Consider the following 12407-nt stretch of genomic DNA (forward strand, 5'->3'; position numbering starts at 1 on the left):
ACAACCATTAACAAAGGTGTGCAATCAGATCACACGCACATCTCCTGGAAAGGTGGGGATCAGTTTGCAAAGGAGGCAATAAGCAGGATAGTAGGACACCATAACTGACAATAAGGGAATCCTACATCCTGAGCACACAGTCTAGTTAGCTATACCTTCATGTCTGCCCCTAACTGACTCATCTTGACTTTTACACATTCTATTCAATGCAAACCTGGAAAATGACATGCCCCCTTCTTCTACTCAGAACCAACCAAGAAGCAGGAAAAAGGTAAGCACAATGACACTCTCATGGTCAGGAACAAGAAGCAATTTCACATTTAAGCAATAGTCAACAAGTTCAGATTAAAGACTTAATGCAGCTAGATTTATTTTACCTTTTTATTTCTTTAGATCCATTTTGTTGTAGTTGTGCACAAACAGCCAGGAAAAATGACACACTAGCAAGGGTTGCTGAAGAATAAACATTCAGTCATTACAAGAAGGGAAGAGTGCAAGTTCTGCTGATCTAAATCCCTCTGAGCCTAAAGAAAGGCAGCTGGCTTGCTGCATCAAAGTCCAAACCAATCAGGGACTCCGCCTCTTCTGGGGTCACCTTTGTGCTTCTGCTGCTCTCTCTCCATGTATTTATTCTTGAAGTCATCAAAAGATTGAGTTTCTGCGTCTTGTTCTTTCTCTGGAAATAGGTTGGGAAACTGAAAGGTTTGTCCTTGGCCCTGAAAAGAAAACAAATGGTCAGAGAGACATTCCAGCCTTTCTGCAGTAGCTAAGATGCATACACTTACTATTAAAGACCACCCTGAAGTTTCAGCTAGCATAAAAAGGTACCACTTACATCTCAAGACCTGTTTCCATCCCTCTCACCCAAAAAAGCAAACTTTCAGTCTTTCCTCTTTTGTGTGCTCATTAAGACACTGACATCTTTTTTTGCAGATGAAAGGCTGGGAGATGGACACCTCTTCAAAGACTTTGAACTAGCTCAAAGGTGTTGTATGAGCCATACAGTAAATGGAAGATGAGCAAAATAAGTGATTTTGTTCAAGCAACACCATCAGGGAAATACATGCTGGAGCAGGCACGTTATGTTAACACTCAGGATATGGGCAGTGGTTATAGTTGTTTAGATCTCAGCTAAGGATAAAAGAGAACAGTCCTAGCAGCTGTTACTGCAGGGTGTATTGTGGGAATACAGAATAACAGATATCAGAGGTTTCTTATCAACTGGAATAAAGACTATAGTGTAAAACAATTATCGTGGGAACAAGCTGTCTAATACGTCACTGATGAGATTAAAGTGATTACATCGGCTTCAGTCATTCTGCCTAACAGACAACTTGTATTAATGAAATGTCATCATCAGATCTACGTCTCCCACTTGGAAAATAAACAGGTTTCTGGTTTTTATCTAACAGCAGGAAACCATTAATCTGTGGAAACGTTCTATCCCATTAACATTATCTACTTACTTCTTAGTGGTGTTTGCACTATGTGCAACTTCATTAAACTCAACTATATCTATACCAGCCCTTCCATTCCACATGGAACTTTGCGTAATAAAACTCATAACTGAAAGCTCATAAGTCTAAAATTATTCTCCAAAATACTTACAAACCTTACCATACATTAACTTGTTTGGCAGAATGTCGCATACAGAAATCTCAACAAAAGCATTTAATTGCTTCAGATGAAAACAGGTTTTCTTTCAGATTAGCAATTCTTTCCATTTGTGCAATAAATATAATCAAACAAGACACTAAGTTATTAAATGGTTCCACAAAGGACATGAAAGGAGCCTTCCACAAAACTGCTACCTATGCTACATCAGAAACGTGACATGATTAAATCCAAAAAGAAGTCACCATGTCCCTAATCCAACTGAATGTGTGCTATGTCTCCTTATCCAGACTAGAATCTAGGAAATATCAACTCATAGCCAGCAATGCTCTGGTTGTTTTTGTAGTGCATACTTCTTGGGGTTTTCCTAAGAATCTGACCATACTACAAAAACAACAGGGGAGCTGCAGTGTACATTGCTCTTCCCTTGATTCTAGCCTGGATAAGATCAACTGGAACAAATCAAGGCTTTCCTTTCCACAGTGTACACTCTGGGGTTTCAACTCCTTTGTAGCCTTAAATTACGAATAGGTATGCTTATAATAGCAGTCTTATGACGATTAAACCATAGTTCCATTTCGAGGCACAGAAATCAACCTTATCAATGCCCTAAAGCAATCCCAAAGCTGTAGCCTGCTAAAACTCTTTCTGTAGCAGGATCAGCAGCATACAACACTGAGGCCAAGCACTGCCCAAGACTTTAGCACGCTAAAGCATTTGAAAAAGAATTAGTTTAAATTACAAAAATTTACTGTGTTTTAATTGCAGCATGGGCAGGTCACTCAGACATGTGGTATCTATGGAACAGAGGAGGCCAATTCTAAGGACTCATCTGCCCTGGAGAGGAAACCATTTTAGTTAAACAAGTCAGAAAGCAATATGTGCTAACGTGGTAGGCATACCACCTACACTGAAAATTTGAGAACTATTTATATTGGTAACAGTGTAGTAAGGGACTGTTCTTGTTATGCAGCACTTCCATTCTGGTATGCTTCCAGCACCAATGCACTTCCCTTATTGGAGAATGAAGGAAAGCTGTCCCTAAAGCACACTAACAACATCCATGGTAATTCACCAAGCATTGCAAAATAGTTATTTTAAAAAGAGAGGGGGGAAACACAAAAGAGATACACACAGAGGCTGTAGCAAAACCAGACAAACCTTTCAGCTATTCATCAAAGTGTTCACAGTTGCCATTTCAAGGCTGGTGAAAGTCAAATATTGAGCTGAAAATGTCAATTTGTATCTCGAGTCTTTTAATAAATCAAAGTCAGTGCAGACAACTTGCCTCTTTCCAGCTCTTGTTTTGTGAAGAAATTCTGATTTTGGCTGGCAGCCAGACACGATTCGAAACAGCAAAGGCATTACACCCCGAGAACTGAAGGTTGATAAATCTTAAGTAACAATACTATGCAGTAATACTGCACTGTAAGGCTCTGAAGTGATGAAAGCTGCATGAAAAATAGCTGTTGTGCATGCTCAGTAGCTAGTTTGCAGAAGAAGCCTGTGTCTTGGGTATTTCAAAACTTCACGAATACCAAAAGGCATCAACTTACATGAAGGACTGTGAGTCTGTCCAGGCATATTTACACTCAATGCATCTTCCACGTGATTCCAGAGGCTACTGAAGTTCGAGCTCACATGCCACCTTCTCAAAAAAATGCCTACCAAAGGAATGGAAGGATCATCACTCCTTTAGGCAGTGCTGCTTTTTCTTACACTTTCTTTGTTAAAGTCTTCCTTTCCATACAGCAGCCATCTGACAACCATACAACAAATGCATCCTCAGAACGAAATCCTAAACTAAATAAAGCTAACAACTAAATTTCCACCAAGTTCAACAGGATTTTATCTGTTTTGCAAACTGCTAGAACATGAAATGCTAGCGAAGGCAAATAACCAAGGTCACCCTTTTAATTACTGAATTACTGAAAGTCACAGTAGCTGAAATGAGCTCTAAAAAGGCTATGGCTCAGTCCTCCTTAGAACTTCTGCCAGCATAAATACCTTTGTTAGAAGCACAGAGAAAGGGGGACAAAATAAGAACACCATCCTGCCTGACACAGCTGTGCTAAAAGAAAATCCTGTAAAAAAGACAAGATAGTGGGATAGTGGCAAAAAAAAACAACCAACCCCCAAACTTAGATAATTTATTCTGTCTTGGAGCTGGATGCAGCACTGTCAGCAAAAGAACTTTTTTACCAATGTGAGGTGATACACTGATACCCTGGAGTTCGTCAGGGCAGGCTCTACCACCACATGCTCTTAAATCCTAGTGAGCCTTTATAATGGTAAAAGAAGGAACAAACTGAATAAAGCAACTCAAAGAGGCGGTATTAAAATAGCTAAAAAATAAAGGCAACGTGATGATTTTATGCATTGCTATTATCAATTTAGGATCTTCCCAGAGACTTCCCTTTTTCCTACAAATTCTACAATTATGTTCAAGTGAGATGTGCAGTCCAGTGTTTAGATTACAGAAATGAGAGCCATTAAACTTCTACTCCTTCAAAACTCCAATCCCCGCTTCAGCATTACCCAAATGTAAAACCGATTTATATACATGCTCTTATGACGACTCATTTGTTAAATCCTTAAAGATAAAAAGTGTCCTAAGCATCAAACGAGTATTTTCCACTTAGATTTCAAGCCATTCTCTAGAAAGGCTGAAAACACACCTTGTTCTGTGTGTCTGTAGGAGTTACCACATCAAGTGGTACAAATTGCCTCCATTCATTTTAATGGGAGGTTAAGTAACCATAATTAGGCCTATGAAGTCAAGTATTAGCCTTTCCACTGCTGAGCCTCATGACAGAAAATTGCTGGAAGGATTATCCTGCAAAAACTCACTTATACTTCTCTGACCTTTGCGTTCCCTTGGAAAGTTTAGGAATGGAAGGTCAGCACAGATATCATTATGTAGGAATGACGCAGCAAACACTGATCATGTAAACAATTGTAAGATCTTCTCATTATTTAGATAATTGAAGCACTTACTACTGTCCTTCAGGATTAGGAGAAAAGTGATGTTTATACTATCATTAACTGGAAAAACGTTGGACCCTGAACAGTACAAGATTCAGTCCAGCAGTAGCAGCAAATGCAGTGAAGTTTAATAAACCAGTGTGTTTGAACAATTCTCTTACTATCACAGTGGTAACATCTGATATTGAAAAGTATGGCAAAGCAGCACAAAAAGAAACTTCAAAAATCTACCTAGGAATGACACAGCATATGGAGCATCTGAGTTTCCTCTGAATTCACTACACGTCAAAAGAAAACTGCTGGCACATCTGATGGGTTAATTATTATGAATGTAATGGACACACTAAACAGGGATCGAGGAGAAAGCATTTGCAAAAATGTTCCCACCAGTGCCATCATTCATGCAGCTAAATAGGTGTTAGTCCTAACGCTGACAAGGTTGGACTCCTTTTTACAGTCATTTCCATTAGATTTCTCAAAACAGGTTTAATTAAAAATAGGTCTGGATTCCAGAGGCTTGTCTACAGTTGTGCTCCCACGGGTGTTAACACCTGTTGAGCTAAATCAGTGAGAACACTGGAGGAGGAGGAGGAGATGTTGTTGTTTTTAATTTCCCTAATGTTGATGTAACTGCAAGGTTTCCCACTGCCTTTCTTTACTTTTTTTTTTTAAACAGGACAGTTGTAAATATGTTGAAGTAAGGAGAAAGGCTGCTGCATTGCATTCATCCTGTCTACTCTGCAAAGATATATAGCTTTGGTTTTAATTAAGAAAAATAAAACTGTAAAAAAGTAGCACTTGATACACGGGGCCATAAGTTTCTAACTTAAACCTTTCTCACCACATTCCAAAAGAGGAAAAAAGGCAGGCAGGTTCTGGAATGGCAAGATATTGTTGATCCACAGCCTTCTATGATTTGAGGTATTTTTTTAGTGAGAAAATATTTTGCTTGGATAGATCACGTATTTGTCCAGTTACAGCCGGAGAATAAAGTAAACAGCTCTGAATATCCAAGAAATAGTATTTGGAAAAGAAAGGACAACAACTCTTACAAGTGGAACAGTTGGTGCACTAAACTGACACCTAAGGGCACGTTGACTATGACTTCATACACCTTCCACCTCTGAGACATCTGCAGTAAGCTAATGGATATGTACGTTGCATTGGGACACATAAGGTGATGTTTTATGAAGCAGGGAAATGTCACTGGTCATGAGAATAGCCTCAATTTCATCAGGTAGCTGCTACCGAGTCCCTGCTGGAAAGAGCAATACTTCCACCTAGTGGTCAATAGAAAGATCAAACCAAGACCTTCCAAAAACACATCCTTATTTTTCTAGTTATAAGCAGTTTTAACTTGAAACTGGATTAATGAGAGAAAACACAGCTGGTAAAAACGGTGGGAAAACCCAGGTACTCTGACTCATGTCAATGCAAACTAATTCTCATGAAAATAAGGATTTTACAGTGGTTACCAAAGACTTTCCTAAATTAGGCAGATATTAACAATGAACTGCATCACACCATGAATGAGAATGAAAGCAAAACCAGTATAAGCAATGACAGTGTTTCTCGTCTCATCCACTGTTTCAATCTGGTGTGAATATAGAATGGGGAGCTCACTGTCTGAGACACTAGAGCTAACAATGAAAATTAAAGAACGAAAGGTTAACAAAAACCCCAGAATTAACAGACTCCAAAAACAATAGGAAAAAAATAGCAGAGAGAGTAGAAATGAAGCAAAGGGGTAATGCACAGACAAAGATTCACTTTTGAATTTAGTAAATGATCAGAATTCCCTCATTTCAGGTGAAGTACAACAGAAAAAGGTGGTCCCCTGACCCTGTTTCACGGGTCAGACAGAAACATGGCATTCTTCAAAAATTTATGACACTACAGTATAGGGCAACGCAGTAAGGGGCAGTTGCTCTCTCGCATACCAGGAGCAGCCCTCAGCCACAGAACTACAGGGCTCTGTGCAGGCTAATTTGCCCAGCATTCAAAATGAGAGGCTGGAGGAATGACCAGTTAGTGCTGTCCAACTGCCTCCAGTACAAAGCTAGTTTGGGTAATTCTCTCCAAGGCGGAGCTGCCCTTAAGATAACAGCAACTGTTGCAGGTTCAGAGATCTGATATGAAATAATTGCACAAAGGCACCGCCTTAAATGAGTGGCTTGTTCGAACAAAAAGGTGCATTTTGCTTCCCACTACTTCCCTTGAGTATCTATGGATTGTAAACTACCTCCTTGTCAACTCAGTAAACAAAAGAAACAAGACGCCATTAAATACAGTGAAATAAAATTTGAGAACTTATCATAATCTGCTAAAGATGCATATCTGCTTCTTTCTTGGGAAACAAGACTCTAAAATCAAAGTAGTCACTAGCAAGACTTTGTGAGAATGGAAAGTCCTTGCAATTGCCTACTAAGGAACTGCACTCAGAGACAGCAGCTTCTAAGATACAACATTACTCCTGGCATTCCATTTCTCAGCTGTGTTATTACAGAATCGTTCATACCTGATCTCTCACAGACAAAAACCTAGCACAGACAATCCAGGAAGGAGAATCTACCTACAAAAACAGAGACTCTTCCTTGAAAAAGAAATGTGGTTTTAAGCCATCATAATGCAAAATCTCCACAGAGATGAGGTTGCCTTTAACTTCAGCACAGTAAATAAAGGTTAGTCCTAATCTAAATACAACTCTGTTACTTTCTATTAACGTTGAGCTTTATATTGTTCTTTTAAATACAAGGGATGTCAGAAAAAGACACCCTCCTTACTTTTCTTTCCACTCCCCTTCTCAAAAGGGGCTTAGAAGCAAAACTTCCAAGTGCATTTAAACTCTAAAATACTAACAGAACATCAGAGTTCCCATTGTCTGTGCCTCTTCAATTTGACTACAGGTCCATATGAACCCTTATGAAGTCTTTAAAATCACTCAGTGACTCCCCACATTGAATCCTTGTTCCAGGATGGAGTAACACTGAGGCTGAGTTGCCAACAGCAATTTTGAGTTGTACGGCTTTACAGCCATAAATAGCATTCCTTTAATGTAATTCTGGTATGTGAAGGGTTTTTCTGTCACTGGTTGCATTTCTTTTTTACATAGAGACAGGTATGCCCAAGAGAAATCTAAACTACAATGCACTCTTGTTATGAAAGAAACTTGTAAGAATATGAAGCGCCTTTTCCACTGGGCAACCAACATACATTTCAGAACCCAGCTTAGCCACAAAGCGTGCTTCTTAGACATGACTAAGAACTCTCCAAGGAACATGCCTTAATCTCTTCTGAAAGCCAAAAAGGTTTAATAAGAAGTTCCCTACCCTTACAATATATTCTTTCACTTACTGGACATTTCATCAATCAACCACACAAGTCATGAACCTTCCAACACACCAAGTACTGGGTCAGCATGAGACTCACTGGCAAAGCAGCACCATATGACATCTAACCATAACTTACAAACAACTACAGGACTTGAAAATTAACCATATGTTTTAATTCGATTTTTAAACTAAGTAATTTAAATCTTTTTATACATTCTGGAACTTATTAAAGAAAATGTCATTCCTAGAAGCAGAAATATACAACCAACCAGCCAATTCACTGAACTTCTAGCTGGTTAACAGTCCCTTCCTCTCTTCCCACAAGCATGCATGTTAACTCACCAGCTGTACATAGGCAACCTTGTAATCTGGCTTCTTCACTCTCTGATTCTTGTGATTCCTCTTGTTGTTTGCACCTGCAGAAATGAAAAGAGCCCCACCTTTTACTTAACAGGAGTTCCAAGTTGTCCAAAGCAAGGCCAAGTTGAAGGGAAGGACTTCAATAGTTCTGATTTATTGTTAAAAGTAATACTCTTTCCTCAGTACCAACACAGTATCAGAATTACTAAAATGTACTGAAATTGGTAGATAGTTGTCTCCGTGTTTACAAGTAGAGAACTGAGACATCATGACTCAAGATTGCTGACAGCCATCATGCCTTCACATCACACACAAAGTTTGCAATGAAGCAAGGAGGTACATCTCCTAAGTAGGGCAGCAAGTGTGATAAACAGTCCTCATAATATCAGCAGCTTCAGGAAGACTAGGAGGAAATGGGCACTAAGGGGTTTCAAACCTGTCAATTTTTACTACCTAGCTAATAAGCTGGATCTATTGTTTAGAAAAGAAATTACACCAAGAAATTACACTCCACATCCAAAAAACACAAAGCAATTCAATCTTCTGCCAAGTCATAATAGTGGAAGTTCAATTTATACCCTGCATGTTAGATAGACATTAAAGCTCTCAATTATTAGACATTCTAACCCCGTTTCCTCTTTTATCCCTGAATATACACGTTCTGCTATCACTTGCATTAGCAGTGGGGGACAAGGTGGTTATAAGGACAAGCATGAATATTTTTCAGTGCTGTTTGGAACTGAATGTCTTTAGTATTTTAGGCACAGTAAGTAAGAGATGATCTTTCCGTTTTCTTCTTTTCCTTTTACATGTTCAGTTCTATTACTTTATTTTGAAGCTTTTTCTTCCGTTTTCCATTTTTCACTATTACAGTTCTTTCTTCCCCATCCCTTTTTTAAAATAAAAAATATTATAAACACATCATTCAATTCCTTTGCTAGAGTCATTGCATGAAAAAAAGAACCCAGTCATCAAAGATGTTCTAACCAACAAGTCACTCTCCATTAGATTAATGCATTGCCTGGTGATCAAAAAGGTGAGTAAATGAAAATGATCTTCCTGACTTTGCACCATATTCAAACTGCAGTCAGAGAAACTCTGGGGAAGGAAGCATTCATATGTAAAGGTGATCTTACAGAAATTTAGCTTATTTCAGTAAGAGGTGGGACCCTTTGCTCCAAGTCCAGAGTTCAGCATGACTTAATTTAAGAATATTTTCTCTTGGGTTGGTTTTATGTTGGTTTTCTGGGGTTTGGTGGGGCTTTTTTCTAGTGGTGGCAGAGGGGAGAAACTCCGTGACTAGAATCACAGCTGATGAATAATTGAAGCTTTGTCAAGATGTTTTTCTGACATTATTTTCTGGTCCAACAGAATATTCTTCTTTGCTCTACAAACTTTGCCCTTTATTAGAATGTAACATCTCCTCTGTGTGCATGCCAGGTAATCTCAACTCAAATATTTATTTTATGTTTTTTAAAAAGCTATGGCTGAAATTAAATTTAATTACTATTTTTGTTAATACAGATGAAGCAGCTCCTTATGAAGAGAGACACTCAATGGTCTTCAAAGAGAAATGGTACCAACTACAAAAAAACATAGCACAGGCTAGATAACTGTCAATATGATAAGACTTGTACAATTCTACTAAAAGAAAAGCTTTTTTCTTCTTAAAACTAAACTTAAGTCATAATCTAATCAAAGTATTCAAATATGAAGTGGTGCATATTCATTTGAAGGGTCAAATAAAGAACTAAGCTGACAGATCTCACCAGCTAAGCACCTGGCAACAGTGTTCATTGAAATCTAATGGAATTTTGATAGGAAAAGTCTATTCTAGCTGCACAGGGATGCTGTATTCATCCCTTTGAATTATTCAACTGCACTTACCGTACTGTATCCTGGTCCTCACAGCGGCTACTGGTACATTATATATTTTTTCAAGGTAATTCTTGATATCCACTTTTGTCATTCTGGGCAACGCAAAAACATTTTGAGGAAAAAAATTAAGAAAAGTCCAAATATTTTTAAAAGACAAAATAGACCTAGCGTATTTATAAATTGCAACGAAGACAAATATTTTATCCTCTGTAGCCTCAACAGTCAAAACCCCAGATATAGCCTGTATTCAGAAAGAGTAGGTAGGCTTTCTCACTGCCTGAGCTAAGCATCCTTTCTAACCTTCTAAATAGCATTTTCTAATCTATTCAGGACCTGCTGCAGGCTTTAGTGTGTGCAGCTAGATCGGTCAGCATGAAAGAGTTCTGACAAATACTTGGACAATATCTCATGAAGCTGGTGAGGGGGCTGGAGAACAGGCCTTATAAGGAACGGCTGAGAGAGCTGGGGTTGTTTAGCCTGGAGAAGAGGAGGCTGAGGGGAGACCTCATTGTTCTCTACAACTACCTAAAAGGAGGTTGTGGAGAGGAGGGTGCTGGCCTCTTCTCCCAAGTGACAGGGGACAGGACAAGAGAAAATGGACTCAAGCTCCGCCAGGGGAGGTTTAGGCTGGACATTAGGAAAAAATTTTTCACAGAAAGGGTCATTGGGCACTGGAACAGGCTGCCCAGGGAGGTGGTTGAGTCACCTTCCCTGCAGGTGTTTAAGGCACGGGGTGGACAAGGTGCTGAAGGACACAGTTTAGTGATAGGAATGGTTGGACTCAATGATCTGGTGGGTCTCTTCCAACCTGGTGATTTTATGATTCTATGATTCATTTTCTCTGGATCATTTTCATAAGCACTTCCTCCCTCCTAAGCCTGTCTTGGGAAGCCTGGGCCTCACTAAAACTCAGGAAGAGGAGCAAAGCAAAGGTTGTAGTTAAATAAGTGCCCTCGCAGACCTCTAAAAGGTTTCCCTGATAAAAGAAGTAGTTACTATTACAAGAAATGCAATGATTTTTATTTAAACTAAAGTAACCATGTTCTTTTAAAGTCAGATAGAATGTTGCTCTGACAGCACATGTTCTTTAAAATGGTGTTTTTCCAGACAGTGTTCATTCCTTGAAGATGACAACATCTTGTGTTCAGCAAGATCTGGGCTGAACATATGTGTCTTCCGCCACCACCTCAGTTTGCAGTGTTTCCTTATCTCAAAGGCAAGGTCAGGGAGAGCTGGTCCAGCTCCAAATCAGCAAAGTGTTTTCACTGTTGTGAAGTTTCATAATAACATTAAAATTCGGCCTTGGAAAGTAACAGAATATGCTTAAGACATCATAGAATCATGGATTAGTTTGTGTCGGAAGAGGACTTAAAGATCATCTAGTTCCAACCCCCCTGCCATGGGCAGGGACACCTCCCACCAGAAGAGGCTGCCCAAGACCCCATCCAACCCGGCCTTGAACACCTCCAGGGATGGGGCAGCCACAGCTTCCCCGGGCAACCTGTGCCAGTGCCAAAACTGGGAGAGTTAATACAAATGCATGTAAATGGGAAATCCATTCCGTAACCGGCTTGCTGCAGGCAACTGGGAGATCGCTCCCTCGCGTCACCCAGCCCCGGTAAAGGCTGCTCGCTTTCTAAAACTCCAAAACGAGTCTCAGGGAGTTTGTTTGCCTGCATTTTCCGTATCATTCCCAGCGTAATAAGCGCCACGGCAGCGCCAAGGGCGGGATCGCTGCCGGCGGCGGGGGGTTTCTCGGCGCGCCCCGCACTCACTGCATGGAGACCCGGAACTGCACGGTGTCCTCGGGCTGCGGGACGCCCGGCCGCACCGCCAGCATGAAGAAGTCGGGCCGGAAGATGCGCAGCTGCGGGCCGCCCAGCTGGAACAGCGGGTACCTGCGGGGAGACAAGGCCGCTCACTGACCGCCCAGCTGGAACAGCGGGTTCCAGCGGGGAGACAAGGTCGCTCGCTGACCGCCCAGCTGGAACAGCGGGTACCAGCGGGGAGATAAGGCCGCTCGCTGACCGCCCAGCCCGCCCGGCCCCGGCCGCGGTCCCGGCCCCGCTCACACGGCTTTCCTGCCGCCCGCCGCCATGGCGCCGCCCGCACCGGAAGTGGCGCGGAGCGGCGGCGGCGCCCCCTGCTGGCGCGGAGGGAGGAGGGAGGGAGGCGGCGCCCCCTCCTGGCGCAGAGGGAGGAGGGAGGCGGTGGCGCCCCCTGCTGGCGCGAAGGAGG

The 12407-nt window shown here is 41.0% G+C and overlaps 1 protein-coding gene across 1 annotated transcript; it reads right to left on the reverse strand.

The window, feature by feature from the left end:
- Positions 1-367: 367 nt before the first annotated feature.
- On the reverse strand, positions 368-12291 carry MRPL23 (mitochondrial ribosomal protein L23). Its single transcript, XM_069857879.1, has 5 exons — positions 12242-12291; positions 11945-12067; positions 10179-10261; positions 8274-8347; positions 368-716 (listed from the first exon to the last, which is right to left on the reverse strand). Exons 1-5 carry the CDS (start codon positions 12265-12267, stop codon positions 552-554), a joined length of 471 nt encoding a protein of 156 aa, XP_069713980.1. The 5' UTR covers positions 12268-12291; the 3' UTR covers positions 368-551.
- Between the last annotated feature and the right edge of the window lie 116 nt (positions 12292-12407).

The sequence above is a fragment of the Phaenicophaeus curvirostris genome, chromosome 5 (assembly GCF_032191515.1).
Source record: "Phaenicophaeus curvirostris isolate KB17595 chromosome 5, BPBGC_Pcur_1.0, whole genome shotgun sequence".
Classification (NCBI taxonomy): Eukaryota; Metazoa; Chordata; class Aves; order Cuculiformes; family Cuculidae; genus Phaenicophaeus; species Phaenicophaeus curvirostris.